The sequence below is a fragment of the Clarias gariepinus genome, chromosome 18, assembly GCF_024256425.1.
Source record: "Clarias gariepinus isolate MV-2021 ecotype Netherlands chromosome 18, CGAR_prim_01v2, whole genome shotgun sequence".
NCBI lineage: Eukaryota > Metazoa > Chordata > Actinopteri > Siluriformes > Clariidae > Clarias > Clarias gariepinus.
Genome location: NC_071117.1, coordinates 20,806,918 through 20,828,137, shown reverse-complemented (window position 1 = coordinate 20,828,137; position 21,220 = coordinate 20,806,918). Strand labels below are relative to the sequence as shown.

Genomic DNA, 21,220 nt, shown 5'->3' with positions numbered 1-21,220 from the left:
TTCAGATCTCCCTGGTGGACGCTAAGGAGAAAGACAGGAAAGCCAAGGAGGCCATAGCTAACTTAGAGGCTGAGAAGTCTGAGCTGATCACTAAAGTAAAGAAAAAGCAGAGGACAGTGGAGAAATTGAGGAGCTTGCTATATAAGACTAAAAAAAAAGGTTCGAGACCTAACTAATGTAATTGGGAAAAAGCTTGTATTAGGGATGTTTTAATGTAAAAGCTATAGGAGGAGTTTTAATTTCAACTTAAATTTTTATTGTATTTTTAAGATGATAGATGATTAATGAATAACATCTTTTGCCCCTTGTATGTGTTCTAGGAGGGTAATCCAGAGCTAAAGGCATGAACACCTGTCGGGCAGGCCAGGGAAACCAATGTTGTGCATGTGTGATTGAGACAGAGCTCAGATACATGTATACAGTTATGTTTATGTACAGTATAATGGTCAAATAAAGAAAATGATTATAAATGATAAAATAAGGGTGATCAATCGGCCATCAATCGTTAATTGGCCAATAATCACTTAAAAATGCTCGAACAGTGAGTAAAAAGGTTAAACTTTACCATTTACCTTACCAATCCATGCATGCAGGCTGACAGTGAGCGACTATTCAGCATGGCTGCACACATTCTGGATGATAAGAAAAATAGACTGTCTCTTAAAATGCAGAGATTCCGATATTAAAGAAAGAATAAAAAATGGTTGCTCGCTGCTTACTAATGAGTAGCCATGATTTGCTCGTCCAACACAAAGTGACTGACTGGTGTGTATTTATGTAAAAACATTCTGTGCAGAATTTTGATTTGTTATTTATTGACACATCATAGACTATTTTATGTGGCTCAGTTTTTGTATAATCTACATGAAATAATAAGAGAATGGAATATGTTGCTATGTTCTATTCATACTCTTTAGTCCAACTAGGGACTGTGAAGGCCAATGATGATTACCCAATTGTATTTATTCCATTCGTATGACCATGGTAAAACATTGACACTCTTTGGGCAATTTAACCTAATCTGTCTTTGGACTGTGGGAGGAAACCGGAGTACTGGAAGGAAACTCTGCAAGCACAGGGGGAACATGCAAGGTCATGCACACAGACCCCGAGGCATAAATCAACCCCGGGCCTTGGAGGTGCAAGCGACAGTGCTAATCACTAAGCCACTGTGCTGCAGTTACATATGTTGCTTTACAATGAATAAACGTTTTACATTTATCATACTTTCTTAAATGTTAATTAAATTTGTGGACTGCTGTTTATTTAATTTGTGGACAGAATAATAATTAATAAACAATGATTATAGGCGAGCACGCCTATAATAAAGAAAAAATCATTGTAATAAAAAAAACACTTAATAGAGACTTGAATGTTTTCATTTACATAATGAAGCTACATAATAAAGACACAGCAACTTGACCTCAGGTATCTAAAATTTGTCCCGACATATTGGGCCTCCCTGTCAAACCAAGGTACGAAGGGGTATTAAAAAGTTTTGAGATTAGCTTTGTTTACAAGCCTTGTTTTTTGCCTGTATGTCCTCCTTCAGACGCTTTAAAACCTGGCAGTAGAATTCACTATTGATGGTCTGGCCCCTGGTAACGAATTCTCGATGCACAATCCTGCGAATATTGAAAAAGACAATGAGCATGCACTTGGTCGAGCTGTGGATCTTCGTTGTTTTATTGTTTCATTGTTTTTCGATGATCATCATGCACCAATGATAATCGGACATGCACTAAGACACCGAATGGTTTCAACATTTTCCGCGGTTGAGCTTGTTGAAGGTGTTCCTGATCTCTTGTCGTCTTCCAGTTCTTTGCTCATGAAGCACACATGCCACTCAAAACACCTAGAATGACTCATGCAGGGTCGCCAAATCATGTCAAACATCTCTGTGGCAGATTTGCCCAGTTTTATGCAGAATTTCACGTTTCATGTTCTAACTTGCTGTCCATGATGAAATAGCAGACTATATTGTGTCACCTGGTCAGAATAGTACCAGTTGCATGGCTCCCAATGTACACAGGACGAAGTCTTTTGGCACACTGACTTATGAAGGTCGTTATGCCATTTGTTGGAGTGTTATAGAACTAGTCTCGAGACTTTTTGATACCACCTTGTAATCTTTTTTGCTTTTTCACAAAGCAAACCCAACTAACAAGGAACAAGTGCTTTAATTACTATTTACTTCCATAAATAATGTACAAAATACCTAGAGAGTTTAAGGAAAGATTAAATAATAATAAAATATAACTAATAAACAATTATTTAATACACAGAATGAATCAAAGATAAAATGATTACATTATTACAAAATTTATGAAAATTTATTATTTTTTATTTAAACATATAGCCATTGACATAATTTCCTACTAATAACATGATCAATACTGCATAGGAAAAAAAACAAATATTATTTAATAATCTTTATAATTATTTGTATTATACCTTGAAGTGTGTCAGGAACAGAATACAAATCTAATACAAATAAGTTATTTTCAGGTCAAATAAGTAGGTCAGGCCTATTCAAGTCAGTATAATAGGGATATTTTATACAAATGCACCAGAAGCAGTGATATAACTGAACTAGTCACTGTCTCACAGAATACTGTGCACTTATACACACACACTAATACATACTAATAGCAAGATGACAGTCACCACAGGGATGAGCATAGTGACATATTTCTCACAATGTGGAAGACAGATTGTGTGGTTGTGACAGACTCACTGGCAGTGTGTGTGTGTAGAGGAAAATAAAGCTAATAAGCATTATCTGTTTTAATGTCATGTCACACTGGCAGGAAAAACAGCAGATGGCTGTAGGGTCTATTGTTAATCTGGAGGCTGAGACATTTGACCTGCTCGTCGAATTGCTCATCAGGGACAAAGTGGTAATACATATTAGCACATACTTTTCAAACTCATTTCCATGCTGCTTTTCAACACCAATGACCATTTGTGTTAAAAGCGCTATATAAAGAAAGCTGAATTGAATTGCAGACACTGCAGAGCACAGTCGAGAACTTGGAGAGCTGCTGCATGAAATCAATCAGAATCATTGATATACTTTCTTGATCCCCTCAGGGAAATTATTATGTTGCACTTGCTCCCAGTACAACCCATCGTAAAATATAAAAGTCACAGTAAAATATAAGAGTCATTACATCATTGCACTATAAAGTTATTGCACATAAATCGACCAAAGTGTTGACATTTTATAAACGTTGCATAAAAATTCTATATCCTGTGAATCCGGAGTTACACAGTTTGATGGCCGCAAATATGATCTTCTGTAGGACTCTTTAGTGCACCGTGGTTGTATGGATTTTTAATATATTTGGTTTGGTATGAAGCATGATCTTTAGAAATATATTGTCTGCAGAAGTGGCGTATGATATGAGTCGTTGAATAAGCTGTACTGTTGCTTCTAAGTATTAATAATGTAGAATCACGTGTGGTAAGACATATTTTTATATTAATAGCCATACTATTGGCACATCTGTTGGCACATCTAAAAAGGCTTACATTAAATTTATATTTCCTATAGGACTGCTATGATACGAAGGTGGTGGAACCCACAGTGTATCACGGCTTGCTCTGTATGATAACTGTAAAGCCTTTTAGGAATGTGACAATAAGCAGATCTCAAAGCGATGGTGGATCAGTGGGATCTCATGGACTAACAAGTCTAATCCATCTTGAAATCATGCTACACCTTGCAACTTACAGGACTTAAAGGATCTACTACTTACACCCTGGTGCCAGATACCATAGAACACCTTCAGAGGTTATGTGGAGTCCACCCCTTGATAGTTTAGTAGTTCTTTTGGTGACACAAGAGGGACCTACAGAATAATATTCAGGTGATTGTATTTTCATGGCTGATCAGTGTATACAAAATTAACAAGACATATTCATCTAAAAACATAATTGTTTTTCTAATATTTTAAATATATTATATATTTTTGTGGCTTAGTGGTTAGCACTATCGCCTTGCACCTCCAAGGTCAGAGTGAATGGAGTTTGCATGTTCTTCCTGTGCTTGGTGGGTTTCCTCCAGGTTCTTTGGTTTCCTCCCACAGTTCAAAGACCTGCAAAGTAAGTTAATTAGCGTTTCCAAATTGGCCATAGTGTGTATGTGTGAGTGTGTGTCCTATAGTAGGTTGGCTCCCTGTCCAGGGTGTACCCCGCCTCATGCCCGAAGTCTCCTGGGATAGGCTCCAGGCCTCCCCGCCACCCTAAATACAGGATAAAGTGGTATAGATGATGAGTGAGTAAGTGAGAGAGAGAGAGAGAGAGAGAGAGAGAGAGAGAGAATCAGAAATCAATATACCTTGCTGGCTGCACACATCCAAGAGGGAACGAGTTCACTTAGAGAAACAAAATGTACAGAACAAACAACGTAACATCACATTTAAAACTCTTCCACTCTTTAAGCAGCATTGTTAAAACAAATTGTTTTATATGTCTTCTTGGCAGAAATTGCAATGCCTAAAAGTGTCCATGCACAATATTAACATTCTCGTTTCTATTTATTAATAATTCAAAGCAAAATAATATGTCAAATGTTTATCGGTTTCTGTCAGGGTTAATTAACCCTGTGTACATAAAAGATGGTTCAGTTCCATCCATGTACTATTTACTCTAAGTTATTCCACCCCAAACTACAAGATGAGTATATAGCTGATAAGTACATAAAATAAAAGTAAACTGAAAGCATACGTAAACAAACATTTTTAGTAAGGCAGCAAACATCAACCACCAGTATCACTCGATGACAGAGCACGAGTGGAGCAGAAACATGCAACGGAGTATTAGGGCCGATATGGGATAAAAAGGGGAGGGGCAGGAAAGTTTAAAGCTCGAAAGTTGTAAGTCAAAATTTTTGAGAAAAAACAAAAAGATTTTAAGAAAAAAACTTTAAATGTTTTGTCTTTAAAACTCAAATATCTTTGAGGCTTCTATGAATGAAGGTATCCGCCTATATTCTTTGCAAGGTTGGGCAGACATCACTTGTTTTGCATTATGCCTGGAATGGAAGATCTAATTAAATTTTACTTTTCCTTTAGATTGAGTAGGTAAGTATTGAAATTTTCTGCCCTCTACTTTTAACTTTTTTTTTAATCCCAAATTGGCCCTAATACTCCATCGTAGGACTCTTTGAGACTTATGCGTCAAAAGCACAGACTTTGCCGTTGTATAGTCATTACCTACGAATGGGGCTAAGACATTGAGTCATTTGCCTGTCTGACTGTTCACTTCACACAATAACTTGACATGCTGCTTGAACTTATACACACATTTTTTCTTTTCTTATTTTGAACAGCAGCAAATGATATTTAAGAGATTAGGATAGTATGTTGCAGCCCAGTAATTCAGGAGACCAGAGCACTGTGGTATCTGTATCTGTAGTGTTAGATCCAGCTTTTCATTTAATGCAAAAAAAAGGCACATTAAGAAATGGTTAATTACTTTAATATTTCTCAATCTATATGCAGTAAGTGACTTATTATTCCTGATTTTATTTAAAAAAAAAATATCTTTAACCGCAGATGTCCAAAAACAATAGACTTAACTTGTTGTTACCATGGTAACCAAGGTAGCCACATCTGGAGTGGTTGGTACAGGCAGTCCAGGAGAGTCTGGAAAAGGCACTTTAGTTAATATAACATATGTCACAAGTGCACTAAACAAGACTTTTGATTTCATGGACACTACAAAATGCTACAAGATGAATTTACCCAAACAGAGTAAAATCATTATGCGTTTAATTAGTTATTTAAGCGATTTCACACAAGTGCTGTTGTACTGAATACCAGCAAAGCTGTGATGTGGCTGAAGGCATGAGGTAGCCGAAAGGTACAGATAATTCATGGATGTCGGGGGGCAAGACTTAAGTTATATTTTCACTTATTTTTACTTATTCCACTTTAGAAGTTTTTGTTTGTGTATGGGAATACACTTACTTTCACTATTAATTATAACTGGTTTTACTGTAAAGTTTTTATCATGCAACTTCATCAAGTGTTAAAGCATTTCGATTGACGGTGTTTTTCTGATCACTTTTTTTACCACAAAGCTGATGGTTGAGCGCTATCCTTCCAGCTTTTGAAAGGCTCTTAACCCAGATATTATAAATCTCTTTAGTTGTTTTCTTTGCTTGATGCGGCCCAACATTTTCCGAAATGTTACAGAAAACAATGCAAAAGTGGGCATAACTTTTTTTTAACTGCCATAGGCCTTTCTGAATTACAGAATGTTTATGGAAAGGACACTGATAAAGACAAACCACACAGTAGGAGACCATCCACTGCAACAAAGGGGTTTAATGAGTTGAATTCCGTGATGGCACAAGTGCATCACTGGTGATCAAGGATATCTTGGGTAGTACCTTCGTATAGATAAACGACCCATGTATATACACATAAAAAGTGTTAAACAACCCAGAATATGTTTTATATTTTAGATTGTCCAAAGTAGCTACATTTAGCTTTGATGACAGCTTGGTACTCTCATGGCATTCTCTTTTCAGATTCACAAGGTAGTCACCTAAAATATTTTTTACTTCACAGTGTTCAGTGTGCCTTGTCAAAAGTTAATTTTTGGCATTTCATAGTTTCTTAATGTTGTCTTGAGCAGAGAAATGAAAACAATAGTCAATAGTTCTATAAGTGCTATTACAACTACTGTACAAATCCATATTATGACAAAAACACACAGTTAAGTAAAGCAAAAAGACAGTTTATCATTGCTTTAAAAAAAAAAATAAGTTCGGTCAATTAAAAAAATCTCAAGAACGTTGAATATGTCCCTAAGTGCAAAATCGAGGCATTTTATTAGAATAGTCCATGACTTTTGTAATGGCAGTGACAGGTAAAAAAACACATTTTTCTTTGCTTTCCACATTCTCCAAATGTCCCTCAAATGCATTTAGTTCATTTATGACAGTCACGATTTTGACAGATAAAAGCAAACCAATCTATTTTTGTTTGTTTGTTCCATTTTATTATGTAACGCGGGCATTTAATGTTGTGTTTTGCAAAAAAAAAAAAAAAACATGTCATTTTAAAACTTCTAAAAGATGAATGTACTGTGCTTTACAAAAAAAACTGTGTTGTTAAAGATGACTTTGTGTGTCACCACGTTTGATAGAAATCACGTTTGGCAATAAAAAACATTATATCCTCTATGAAAATCTAACTTCTTTTAATTGCTTCTAATTGATAACATTTTGATTATGAAACATGAAAAGCATATTTATAGTAAAAAAAAAATGTTCAGAAACGTTACAATATTACATTTTGTGACCATATTATTATAAAAGTCTATCTAGGTCAAGAATGACTGAAGAACTTAATGATGCTAAGATTGTGAATTATATCTTTATATTATATAAAGTGTGGCAACTATTCCTTAGCTTGAGTATCTAAGCTTCTGCAACCTTAAATATTTTCCAATCTGAGAAGGAGGTGATGAGCCAATGAGTACAGTTTGTGTTATTGATAACAATAACATATTGTGTGCCATTAACTTTTTCGACGACTTCCTGAGACTTTCTGGTCCGACTGAAATGCTGGTTACAGTCTCTTGCACTCAAGAAGAAATACTAGGCCTTCTATCTATTTCTGGATTTTCAACATTTGCTCAACTTTAAGCCCACATGAAGCAGCATCAGTATAATAGTACATGCATAGCAGGCTGCCATGCCAATGAGACCCCCAACATGCATACACAACAGGCAATTTTATTTTAATCTAATATCATCTAAAAAACTGGAACTATGAGATCCACAGTATGTGGCCACACTGTAATACTAAATAACGCCACAAGGTGGCACTTTCTTTTTGTTGCTACTAACTCACTGAAATTATTCTCCTCAGTAATAAGCAGAGCAGTGTCTGACTGCTATATTCCACAGTTTGTGTATGACTAATGAATGTAATGTCATGGAGAACTGGCTTATATAGTCAATTTTTTATTCTGTGGAAATAAAGCTACAGTGTGGAATTCCCCATCCACACATGTTTTTTGGCTCCATAAGCTAACTTCTTATCTTGGAGCTAATGCTAACAACAGACTTCGGCCCTCCGATGGAGTCGGATAAATTTGCTTGATATTCAAAGTTCACTATATCCGTATGAACCTGACAATCCTAATTTATATTCTATATACCCTATGTAATGTGAAAATAATTCATCTTTATCTTGTGTAGAGATGTTCAGCCTGTCAGCATGTCAAAATAAAAACCAGTTAGATGTCTTAAGAATAAGTTGCTAAACTAACCATAAGCAGCAAAATCCACTCTTTCAAAAAGAACGCATCACTCTTTGAAATCACCCCATCCATCACCTGTACAACTTATCCTGTGCAGTGTCACTAGACCTGGAACCTAGCTCAGGAAACTTAGGGCACAAGGCAGGGTACACTCTAGATCTCAGACCTATCACAGACTCAATCACATAAACAGTATATAAATATGTTGGGGTATTTGTTCTATTATTAGTATTATTTTACTTAATGAAACAAGAAAGGGGTGTCATGGTGGCATAGTGGTCAACACCATGTCCTCACACCTCCATGGGTCAGGTTCGATTCCCACCTCTGGTATGTATGCATGGAGTTTGCATGTTCTCATTGAGCTTGGTGGGTTTCCTCCCACAGTCCAAAGACATGCAAATTAGGTTAATTGGTGTTCCCAAATTGCTCATTGTGTTTGCCCTGTGATTTATTGCCACCTCATGCCCTAAGTCCCCTGGGATAGGCTCCAGGTCCCCGCGCCCCTGATGGTTTTCTGATAAACAAGAATAATTAACATACCAGTAATCTTGAGGGCATGTAAAATACCTGGACTGAGAGCCCTGTATGAGTTTTTTCACATCCATTTATAGCCCAGCAGTGTGCAAATGAATATTCACTAAAGAATGATGTAAAATTCCATACAAATACATGTAAATATACAGGCCATCAATGTTCAAACTGTTTATATTTTTAACATAGTTACTAAAAAATGACACTAAATGATATTGAAATTCTATGGAAATTTTAAAGTGCTCATTTTTCATAGACTTACAAAGATTGCATATATAGAGATCCCAATCCTAACACAAACAAAAATTTCAGACCTTGGCTCCAAAAAAAATTATTATTATTAAATTTTATAACCTACTTAAATTTATTTATGCTGATGTATAGGACAACTGGTATAGAAGATGAATCAAAAACAAGAGAGGTCTGAACTGAAAAACTTAATTCATCCTCAGTAGTAGACATAGCTAGCAAATCAAGAATCACGTGCTGTTCGTCTCAGCAATACAATGAAAAACTAGGTACAGTACAAAGTAACTCCTAAACTTCTGAGACACAAGAGTGCCTAGATACGATGTGCTGTAAACAAGCCTTATTTTATCGTGTTCCCGGAAGGGTCGTGAGGTTATTTACTGTTCTCTCAACAGGTCTAATTGAGCATTTATTTGTGTTTTCTTCCATGGTGGAGCTGCGCGTCGTGACTCTGAGGCGCCCACAATCCAGACGGGGTTCTGTCAGGAATCTGTCAACTGCTCTCTCTCTCTCTCTCTCTCTCTCTCTCCTCTTTCTCTCCCTCTCCCTTCTCTCTCTTTCTCTCTTCATCTTTCTCTCTGTCTCTCTCCCTCCTCTTTCTTTCTCTCTCTCTCCCTCCTTTTTCTCTCCCTCTCACTTCTCTCTCTCTCTCTCTCTTCCTCTTTCTCTCTGTCTCTCTCCCTCCTCTTTCTTTCTCTCTCTCTCTTTTCCTCCTCTTTCTCTCTCTCTCCCTTCTCTCTCACTCCCTCCTCTCTTTCTCCCTCCTCTCTTTCTCTCCCTCCTATCTCTCTTTCTCTCTCTCTCCCTCCTCTTTCTCTCTCCCTTCTCTTTCTCTTCCTCTTTTTTCTCTCTCACCCTTTTCCCTCTCTTTCTCTCTCTCTCTCTCCTTTTCTGCCTCTCATTTTCTCTCACTCTTTCTCTCCTTTTTCTTTTCTCTTTTTCTCTTACTTTTTTCCACTCTCTTATTTTCTCTCTCTCTGTCTTTCCTTATCTCTCTTACTCCTTTTCTCCTCTCTCTCTTTTTACTATTATTTTCTCTCTTTTTCTTTCCTTTCTCACTCTTTCCTTATCTCCCTCTCTCCTTTCTCACTTTCTCCTCTCTTTCTCTCATCTTTTCCTCTTTCTTATTCTCTCTCTTTCTTTCTCACTCTTTCCTTATTCCTCTCACTCCTTCTTCACTCTCTCTTATTTTCTCTCTCTTTCTCTACTTTCTCTCCCTCTCTTATTTTTATCCCTCTCTCTTTTTCGATTTCTCTTTCTCTCTTCTTCTTCTTCTCTCTATCTCTCTCTCTCTCTCTATCTTTCTCCCCCTCTTTCCTTTTTTTTTTAAAAAAAAGAAAAAATTCAAGATTCAAAGGTGCTTTATTAGTGGGACAAATATTTACATTCGTGTTGCCAAAGCTTAGAAATAAGTTACAAGGAAATCACTTTTCAAAAAGAACAGTATGGAAAAAGTAATGACAAATACATTAAAATAAAATCAATAATAATAATAAATAATATCAAATAAAAGAGTCCAGACATTTAGTTAGTGTTTTCTCTCTCTCTCTCTCTCTCTCTCTCTCTCTCCCAGGCGCATCCTGCCTGCCTGAGAGTCACAGGGGGAGGGGAGGAGGGGAGGGAGCTGAGAGCATGGCAAAAAAAAAAAGGAGGAAGGAGGCAAAAAAACAAAGAGGAAGAGAAGTCAAGGGACAGTTTTGTGCGTGTGTGTGTGTGTGTGGAGCAGGAACACGTGGGCCTCTTCTTCTGGATCCGAGCTTCATTTCTTACTCACTTCAGTGGGCATCACGTTTATAGTTTACATGTGTGTTGTTGGCGGTTGTGTTTTTTGTACTCGTGTTAAATCTCCTTGCTGTCTGATGTGCGGTGTTGGGATAACGGTGCTGCAAATCCCCATCTGATTGGGGGAGAGAAAAAAATAACAACTTTAAAAAAAAACGATGGAAATCCCCAGGACGAGTTCGAATACCGGGTGGAAACTGTTCAAAGAGTCGCTGCTTCTCTGCCTGTTCGCCGGTAAGCGTTGATTCATTCAAATATTCACGAGCGCGAGGGAATCTGTATACAGCAGTTATTAAGCTTTGAAGATTGTCCACTGCAAAGAAAAGCTTTACTGTGATCACTGTTGTTGCTCCACATGTAGCTATTATTTATTTATTTATTTATTGGTTGTGTTTCTACATTATACTGTATGTACATTTACTGTATTTGTTGTGTTGTGTGTGTGTGTGTGTGTGTATATATATATATATATATATATATATATATATATATATATATAGTTTGTGTGTGATATGAAGGAAAAACTTCTGCCGCTGTGATCCTAAACCACCTTGAAACTCTTCCATCGTTAATATCTCAATAAAGCATCCATTAGTCAGTCTGTAATGCCAGCACATTACTAAACCCCCCCATTCACACTACACAATCACAAGGGTGGGGGTTACTCTGGGTGGTAACATTTAAAAAAAAAAAAAAAGGTGCCTGAAGCTCTATAGGCTCTTTTGTCCTGATCCTGTTGGTTGACAGGACCCAGTGGAATGAGCAAGGACCTCCTGGGGACCACACACGGTGGTGCGCGCACACACACACACACACACACACACACACACAAACACACACATCATCAACCACACACACAAATTAAACTGAAGGGGGGGTCCACATGTAAACTGGGGCCACCTACATAAGGATCAGTACAAGGTTTACGTTTTCCTTTTAGGGGTTCATTATGCCCATGGCAACAATTCAGATTATTTACTTAATGGAGTTTAGACGTGTCAGCAAACATGTAGGTGGAGGCATGAAGGTTGCAAGCATGCCTAATTAGTCTGATCTCATTTCAGAAGAAAAAAAGGGCTTAGCATTCGTGTAGCGCTTAAAACCAGCCATTTTTTTTGTTTAGTTGTTTTTTAGTAAACATATAAATAGGGCTTGGAATTGCACATATCCATTCTTTTAGCGCAACGTAGGCAATATGATGAACTGAATTTTATTTTAATTTAACCACTGATGTTAACATGACTGAGTAAATAAATGTAAAAATGGGTCACACAGGCAAAGAAATAGAAAAGATACACATGAGCACATGTTTTTCTGGTTAGTTTTTGTTCTTTCTATGAACAAAAAATAGCATTAACAGTAATGCTAATTGACATTTTTGCAACATCATTCCCATGTTCAGGTAGTGTTAAAATGTACATATTATAAATGTAATGATAACTTTAGTTCTACTTGACATATCCAAAACCCAAATGTCTGAAGTTATCACACACCAGCAAGGCGTCCATATAAGGACATGTATTTTTAATTAGCGTTGTGTTGCTGCTTGGGTTTGGGAAATACTCCAAAATTGAGACTTGTTGAGTCTGAAACGTTAATTTTAGCGAAATCCTAAAGCTCTCCAGAAACACTCCAGGAGATCTTTCTCTCCAATCCAACCATACTGATCCATCTAATTATAAACATTCACTCAGAATCCTAAAAACAAATATATTAACACATTAAATGTTGTTAAGTCTCCATGAATGTGAAGCCACGCAAGGCCTAATGATGCTACCAACTCATTTAAATAAATACTAACCATACGATCGGTCATCTTTTAGAGCTTATACAGTTAATAAGATAACCATCCAAGGATAATTAACATCAATGGCATTAATTGGAATACACCAAAGACACTGCGATAAACAAGTGTAAATATTCAAGTACACAAAAAAGATTTTAGATCTTATAACAGAATGAAGCCAGAATTGCTTAACTGTTTTCCTCTTATCAATTATGTAACAATTCTCTTAATTTGGAGTAAAAGTGTTCCCGTCATTGGATATAAAATGTAAATAAAATAAAAAAACCTTCAAGCTACAGTCTTTGGTGGTTATAAGTAAAGTCTGTTGTCATTATGAAATGCGATTCCAGTGTTTATTACATGAAACTTTAATCTTTGTTACAGAATCTTCCCTCACTGGCAGAGATTTCAGGCCTGCCCATGTGGACCCTTTTTTTTTTTTTTTTTTTTCCTTTTTTTTTTTATCCCAGAATGCAATGTGCCCACAATGCTATGTTTATTTCAGCGGATTTAATGATTTTCTTTTAGTTGCTGGGGTTATTTTTGTTTGTAAGCATACTGGTATTTATCTTTTTTCTTTGAATGCAATTACAGGCCATGGAGAGGCTCAGTGCAGTGGCTGTGTTGAGTACTGCTGTGACGGCGTGCCTCCTTTCTGCTGCTCATACTACGCCTATGTGGGAGACGTACTCTCGTAAGTACCCAGTGAGAAGCGTCTCCCGTCTCCTCTGCCATTTTTATCCTGTCCTGCTATCACCATTAGGATAAACTTTGACCTGTTTTTTTCATTAATCGATGATGATTAGGATTCCAGACTAGCTCTTTACTACATCATACTGTGTGTAGGGAGTTCTGTTTGTGCTCTGTAATAAGTCTGTACATGCCTATTAACTTCATAGCAGGGAGATCCATTAAAGCTTCTGTGTAGAATCATACAACCAAATGTTTTCCTATTAGAAAGGAAAACCCAAGCCAGAAGCTCTTAAGTATTCTTGAAAGGTTTGTGTTTTCTCTAATAACTTTGGTGGAGGGCAGTAAGTCTAGAACTTACAGCCTGAAGTTCTTTGTTCGACACGTCAGACATGTTTGGTCAGGTGTGTCAAGCATGTTTTTTCTTTCTTTCCTATCCTGTCTCAACACTTTTTTATTTATTTTTTTTTTTTTTTTTTACAAGTGCTTCATCTTTCTTCTGAAAGAAAAGTGTTGACTCGGCCTCCTGCTCACAATAACGAAGGATTTATCCCTTTCAAACAGCAAATAAATTTCAACAACTTGGGTGGCCGTGTTTGACGTTGCAAAAGTGCTGATTGACTTGGGGGAGAGAAAAACCCAGAAAAATCACTAACGTTATTTTACATTTGTGAGGTTATGAGACAATAGTGCGCCAGCTGAACCTGGCATATAGTCAGCGCCAGAATGATTGGCAGCTTTAGTGGATCTGTTTCACACTGGGCATTGTTTTTCTCAACCACTGGCACGTGCTCTATCTATATAAATAAGAGAGGTTTTGTCTGTACATTGGTCAGCACTCGCTCTTTTAATAATATCTTTACATTTCATACATTGGAGAACCCAAAACCAGAAAAATGTTCTGTATGTCTGTATGTCTGCCCAGCCAGATTTTGCCACAGTGTCATGTAAATCTGGCTGGACAGAATTGAATGAAACTTTGCCAGTCCCTAGGTATTTGCCGGTTAATACCTAACCCGTAAATGAAATTTAAAATGTTTAGTAGAAGTAAAGTCATGAGCAGTTTTGTGCCAGATTAGAAACCGCAAGTGTAGGCGCGTCTTAAATCAACCACTGGACAGAATGTTTTAAAACTTTTGCATTAGTTACATTCTGCCTGAAGTTTAATCTGCACCGTAAGTGAAATCAAAATGTTAAGTAATATTGTAAGATTTGTTTCAAGACAAAACGTAATGTTTATCCGATCATTTCTCATCTGTAATTTACTATACTTATAACATTTTATTTCTTTGTATTAATAAGTTAAGCAGTTTGAGTTCTGCCGTACTGAAAGACAAGCAGACATGTACGTAAGCTGAAATTATTATTATTATTATTGTTATATATTATATAGCACGACGGGTACTAATGAGAGTAATCCTATAAAATTTGGATTGTGTGTATAAAATAAAGTATTTAATTAGACTAATTTAATTAATTCAAAGGTATTTCAAGGTTAGTATTTTAATGTTAAAGTTTTTTTTTTTTTTTCATTTCAGGACATTCATTAATCTTAATTAGGACAGTGGATATCTTACTAAAGTTTGGTCTAAGTCTTAATTTCCTGTCTCTTAATCTGAAGTGCATTTAGACCAAGTGCTTTATTCACACTTGGGCACTTTTTACAGAAATCCTCTGAACTCTTACCAGTCCAGCTTGTACAGCCTGCTATTTAGATAAGATTATGTATTATCATGAAAAGTAAAGTTTCCATAAAGTTGAATTAGTTAAACTCTGACTGTGAGGTCGTCACCTTTGATGTAACTTTGTGCTCAGTTTCAGCTTTGTTAGTGCTTCACTGTCACACTAAACACGGTGTCAGTGCTTCCTTAGGCAATGTGTGCTCCTCCTCTTAGACATATATGTAAGTAAGATGTGCATATTGGGCTCATTGGCGTTCCTTAATTGCCCGTAGTGTGGTAATGAGTGTGTGTATATGTGTGTGCGCCCTGTGATGGATTGGCAGCCTGTCCAGGGTGTACCGCACCTCCTGCCCAGGGTGTACCGCACCTCCTGCCCCAAGTCTCCTGGGATAGGCTCCAGGCCCTCCGCGACCCTGAATACAGGATAAAGCGGTATAGATGAAGAGACAGTGATGATTTTGGAGTCAGTTTGCCGTATGTAAATTTCCACAAAAAAATTGGGATGAGTAACTAAATAATTTTTTTGTAATATACTTAACTGAAATTATGAAATGTAACAATCGAACTCTAAACATCACATGAAGTATGTGACACTCATTGCCACCCTTGCGTGTAACACTTGGTACAACTTCCCACTGTCAACATACTGTAACAGTGCTACATCATTTCTGGTAAACCTGGGTGAGAATACAGAGCAAAGACATCTCAGATCATTCCTTAGTATAATGTACAGTCTCTTCAGATGTAAACATATGTTTTAAGTCATCAAAATCAAACAAACCATAGTTTGAGACAGACATTGTCCTGGTGTCTCATACAGTCTATGACGCCATGTGTCTAAACAAGGCGCTTTGGTCTTTTGAAGAAAAAACAGCTCCATGACATCAAACATACTTAACAGTAGGGATTAGTTACTTTCCTGTATAATTCTCCTTCTCTTTTTGCCGAAATAAGACGATAAAACTAAGACTATGTGGCCTCTGTAACCTCTTATTTATGCTTCAGCAGAACAAGAAGTTATGAATGAGTACTTTAGAGTTTCTATATGCTTTACTTTGAGTGTGTAAAAAGACCTGGACAACTGTGTAAGATTCTGTAAAGATCAAAGTCATCTACTTTTTAGAAAGTCTATCTAGCAGACATGTTTTATTAGTGATCATTAATGGTTAGTGATTATTAATGATACATATTATTAAATAAGTGATTACACATGAACTATTTGTGCATTGAAGTGCATAGTCTGAGCCCCTACAGGAAGCTGTTTTGTGTCCCCAAAAGTTTGGGGTCACTTGCAAATTTCTTTGTTTTTGTTTAGTGATTTATTTTCTACATTCTACAACAATACTAAGGATTTCAAAACTATAAAATAACACATATGGAATTAAGTAATTATGTAACAATAAGAAAAACAACAGTTAGTTGTTATTTTAAGACACAGAGGTCAGCCTTTCTGTGTTTCTTGCAAGAACAGTATTGTCAAGTGCATTTGCAAAATCCGTCAAGCACCATAATAAAACTGGCTCTCATGAAGGCCATCCCAGGAGGGCGAGACCAAAACCTACCTCTGCCGCAGACGAGAAGTTCATTTAGAGTCATCAGCCTGAAAAATGACCAATGAACAGCACCTCAGATTAGAGGCGTTATGAAGTCTTTACAGAGCAGAAGTAGCAGAAACATCTCACCATTAACTGTTCAGAGGAGATTAAAGCATTTTTGGATGCCTTCAGCATTCCTTTACCATGTAGAAAGAAATAAAAATCAGGAACGATCATGGAGTTAGAAAGTGACCCCAAACTTTTGAACGGTAGTGTGTATATATATATATATATATATATATATATATAATATATATATATATATATATATATATGTGTGTGTGTGTGTCTGCAGTTTTTTTCTGAAAAAAATAAAACAATGTGAAAACAAAGCTAAACAATGTCATAATATGACATAATATAGTCCTAGATTAAGATATATGATAAGATACATTTATTTATTAATCCTGAGGGAAATTGCAATTCTGCAGTAGTATTAAATAATACAGTATTAGACAGTATACAGTAGTGAAGCCAAAGCATACAGAAGTACTTGGGAGTAAACACAAAAAATAACATCAATCATATTTTCAGGTATGATATTCAACAAATTAGGCCCTCTGCTATAACATATTTATCTAACCCATTTTTTACTACAAAAACTATATAATTCTAGTGCCCCTGGCTCAGAGAGAAAGTACATAAAAGTATTAAAAAGTCATGAGGGTATCAAAACAAAAATATTGGTATCGTGACAACACTGACATACTGTACGTGTAAATGTATGTCACTAACACAACTGCTTGGTTTACTAACTAGGCAAGAACAAACCTCAAGCCTCTTTATATATTTAACATTAAATACTTTAAAGCTTTTTTGAGTAAAAGGATTTATCCATGCCTACGTCCAATGTGTTTCCCACTTATCCTGTGTAGGGTCGCGAGGTCCCGGAGCCTTTAACAGGAAACGTAAGACACTTAAGCCAACCTCACACAGGGGACAAGCAGACATTCAAACATACAGTACACTACAGGCAATGATGTAAACACCGATCCACCTACAGTACACTAGTGATGGGAAGTTTGGATCATTTAAGTGACTCGGTTCTTTGTATCTCGTTCATTAAAATGACTTTCATTATCACCAGTTCATTTCATTAAAATGAACAAGTCATTTATCTCGTATCATGTATCTCGTTCATTAAAATGACTTTCATTATCACTCGTTCATTTCATTAAAATGAACGAGTCATTTAGTTAATTTCGTTCTTTTGATCAAAAATAAAATGAAATTTTTCATTATTAATAAAAAGATCCCCAATATGTCTACATACACAAATTTTGATTATAGTTTGTTGTTGGTCTTTCGGCTGCTCCCGGCAAGGGGTCGCCACAGCGGAATGTCCAATCCGCACTACAACTTGGCACAATGAACAAATCACTCTCCGAGACTACTCATTCATCTGAGTCATGTTAAAGATTCGTTCAAAAAGAACGAATCGTTCATGAATGACCCATCACTACACTGCATGTCTTTGGAATATGGGACTAAACAGGAGAGAAAACCCACCTAACCCAAGTCGGACATGCCTGCAAAGGCTGCCACTAAGCCACGATGATGCCACACAAACAAATTTAGTTTAATGAAACAGATTTTCCAAAATAGTACTAGCACTATAATTTTGTTTGTCAAGTCGAGTCCACTAAGAACTATAAAATAAAAAGACAGCAAAAAGTGCACTTGTGCAAAACAAGACTAACGACACGATATGTGCTCTAATAAATATTTCCCATGTGATAAAGATATTCAGAATTTAGTTTCTGTTTCAATGCATGTTCATTATGCACTGGTGACATGCGTCTCCTCCTCTATTCCAGAGGCACAGCTATTTCAGGGATCGTGTTCGGGGTAGTCTTTCTGATGGGAGCCGTGGCAGCCATATTTTTGTGCATTTGCATGTGCGTGAAGAATGGCCGGGGAGCGAGAGTGGGCGTCTTCAACACATCGTACATCAACACTGTGACTCAGGGCTATCCAGGTAACAAAACACCGCACTTTATCACACTCTTTACAGAACTAAATCACTTAGCCCACTGCCTTTCCTGTTATACTCCTACTCCTCTGTATTTGGCACCTTAATTTTGTCATGTTCATAAAAATTTTTTTTTTGCTGTCTTTCACACACAGGACCGCCACCTCCTTACAGCTTTGACTATGAGATGTATCCGACAGATTTTCAACCTCCCCCATATACCCCGATGCCTCCCAGAACAGCAAACTACTCCCCACCCCCACCCTACCCTGGCTACAATCAAAAATAGACGTCCCTCATGCTCACGCTCGAGGAGTGGGTACTATGGAAAGTGACGATGGAGCGGTGTTGGATGGAACGACAGTGTTACAAAATATTCCATTTTGCCTCTGGTACATTGTGAGGAAGAAAAATACCTGAACTCTGTATGTCTGGTCTGCAGACTATGCGTTCTAATGACCTTTAATACGATTTATATTATCGGGGATGTGGATCATTCCCACTGTTTGTACTTGTGTTTGAGTTTTTGTGTGTTTTTTAATGCTTTGTGTGGACACTCGGAAGAAAATGCGTGGACACTTGGATTACTCTTTGATACAGAACATAGCCAGAAGCCATGCTCCTGTTAGGGATTGTGACTTGAACACAATTTTATATCATTTCATGATGATCCATATTGTTTACTTGCAGGAATATGTGCTTTCATCTGTGAAAAGAAACTATGGAAAGTGATGATGTCTACAGAGTACAAGCCCATTACATTCCATGCAGTACCATGACTGCGGTTCAGTGGTGACTCAGTGGTTAAGGATTTGAGTTACCGATTGAAAGTGTGAGCAAGACACTTAACCCTCAACTGCTCAGTGATGTCTTATCTTAAATGCTAATTGCCTTTTATAAAAGTTCAATATTTGATAAGGTTTCTGGGCCACATAAACATCCATTGAATTCTGGCATATTGACATCCATGATCATAAAATAAAATGCAAAATAAAAAGTAGTTTTGGATGGTTATCTTCTGCTGAACTTACATATGATCATGTAAGGTAATGTTATTTAAAGAAAAAGAATAAACTCTCTTTAAAACTTTATAAATAGAATGTATTATCCTTGTACAGTATTCTCATCCATATTTAAACTCATCATGCTTTTCAAATAACATGTCTTTGTGAATTGAACAGGTTTACAGTTCTGTGTAATTCCAGATTCTGTCACAAGCTGTTTTTAAATTGTTTGGGGTTGCACTGGAGCATGAATATGGCGTGCACTTTGTCTTTTTTAAACTTCATCCACATTCTAATGGTAAGTTCTGCAACTTTGCTGTAATAGTTAAAAGACTTATAAGTTTAGCTTGTAGATGAACTAACTATTTTCCCTGATCTCTGCACTTTGCTCTCTCGCACTGTTGCCTTCAGCCGTATCCACCGCCTTCTCTGCTTTGCTTCCGATTCGGTAAAAGCACTTATTCGTCTTCGACTTCTGTAAGTCTAGTCAGCTAGAGTCTTCTCTTCCTGCAGCTGCAATGCAGAGGAAAACTTTCTGTCTTCCCAGTGGGCTCTGCTTCCATACCTGCTGCTCAATTCACTCCTCGCTGCAGCCGCACTGGAAGAAGATGCACAGCCAGCAGTATTTCCATAGCCTGCCAGGCGTGCTTCCTGTGTCTCTAATGGCATTATATTGCAGTTACGGCTAGGCTCTGTTAGTTCAGGTTGCAAACGTTCGGGTCCAAAACAATTTTATGTATTGACCATGTCCATCATCCAGCTACATCAGGGGAAAACAGCTCTCAAAACAACCTGGAAATAAACCAAAGCCCAGGGACATTTTAAAGCTTACATCAAACATCAGAATGGGAAACAACTATGATTTCTGATTGTTTAACCTTGTCATGGATATTTATAGAATATGGGCTGGTTTAAATATTTCAGAAACTTAATGCTACTAACAATCATGTCATGAAAAGAGTCACTTTTTTTTTATTCTTATCATTGATGTGAACATTCATGGGAGCTTCTGACCAGGTATGTGTATGATAACAGCATGGATGTTCAGGCATTTCTAATAAAGTGGATGGTAAGTTAATGTGCGGGAAAGATGAACATGTACGTATGTGAGCAATGCATGGATATGGCATGATTTTTGCATGACAGTTTGCAAGTCTCAAAGGCCTACAAACGTTCACTAGACAATATTGGTCAATGCATAAACTCTTTTTTTTATTTTTGCAATTGGTATCCTTTAAAGCCATTGGACAAAATATTTTAGATGAACACAAAAATACCAAAAAATGGGGCAAGTACATTGTCTATACTGCTCATTCTGTACAGGATCACCTTGAACAGGGTACCAATCAATTTCTGGGCACACTGGCACACACTCACTCACACAGTATGGGGAACACAGAAATGCCGATTAGCCTAACCTGCATGTCTCTGGACCCGGGAGGTGCAAGGCCAAAGTGCCTCCAGGTTTGAGGGTTCGGTTTGTGCCTATGGTCTGTGTGTGTGGACTTTGCATGTTCTCTCCATATATCCTCCCACAGTCCAAAAACATAAGGTTTAGACTAATCGGCATTCCCAAATTGCCCCTAGTGTGTCTGTATGTGTGTATACCCTATGATGTGTTGGCACCCTGTCCACCCTGCCTT

At 37.1% G+C, this 21,220-nt stretch overlaps 1 protein-coding gene across 1 annotated transcript; it reads left to right on the top strand.

Moving 5' to 3' along the window:
• The first annotated feature begins 10,739 nt into the window (after positions 1-10,739).
• Positions 10,740-19,634, top strand: cyyr1 (cysteine/tyrosine-rich 1). Its single transcript, XM_053477371.1, has 4 exons — positions 10,740-11,082; positions 13,229-13,328; positions 18,419-18,579; positions 18,729-19,634. Exons 1-4 carry the CDS (start codon positions 11,007-11,009, stop codon positions 18,860-18,862), a joined length of 471 nt encoding a protein of 156 aa, XP_053333346.1. The 5' UTR covers positions 10,740-11,006; the 3' UTR covers positions 18,863-19,634.
• The last annotated feature ends 1,586 nt before the right edge of the window (positions 19,635-21,220 follow it).

Excerpts from the sequence above, each read along its gene's own strand:
- cyyr1 (XM_053477371.1), top strand. The coding sequence starts at position 11,007 with ATGGAAATCCCCAGGACGAGTTCGAATACCGGGTGGAAACTGTTCAAA. Across the intron at positions 11,083-13,228 it reads GCTTCTCTGCCTGTTCGCCG|GCCATGGAGAGGCTCAGTGC; the intron begins GTAAGCGTTGAT and ends ATGCAATTACAG. Across the intron at positions 18,580-18,728 it reads TGTGACTCAGGGCTATCCAG|GACCGCCACCTCCTTACAGC; the intron begins GTAACAAAACAC and ends TTTCACACACAG.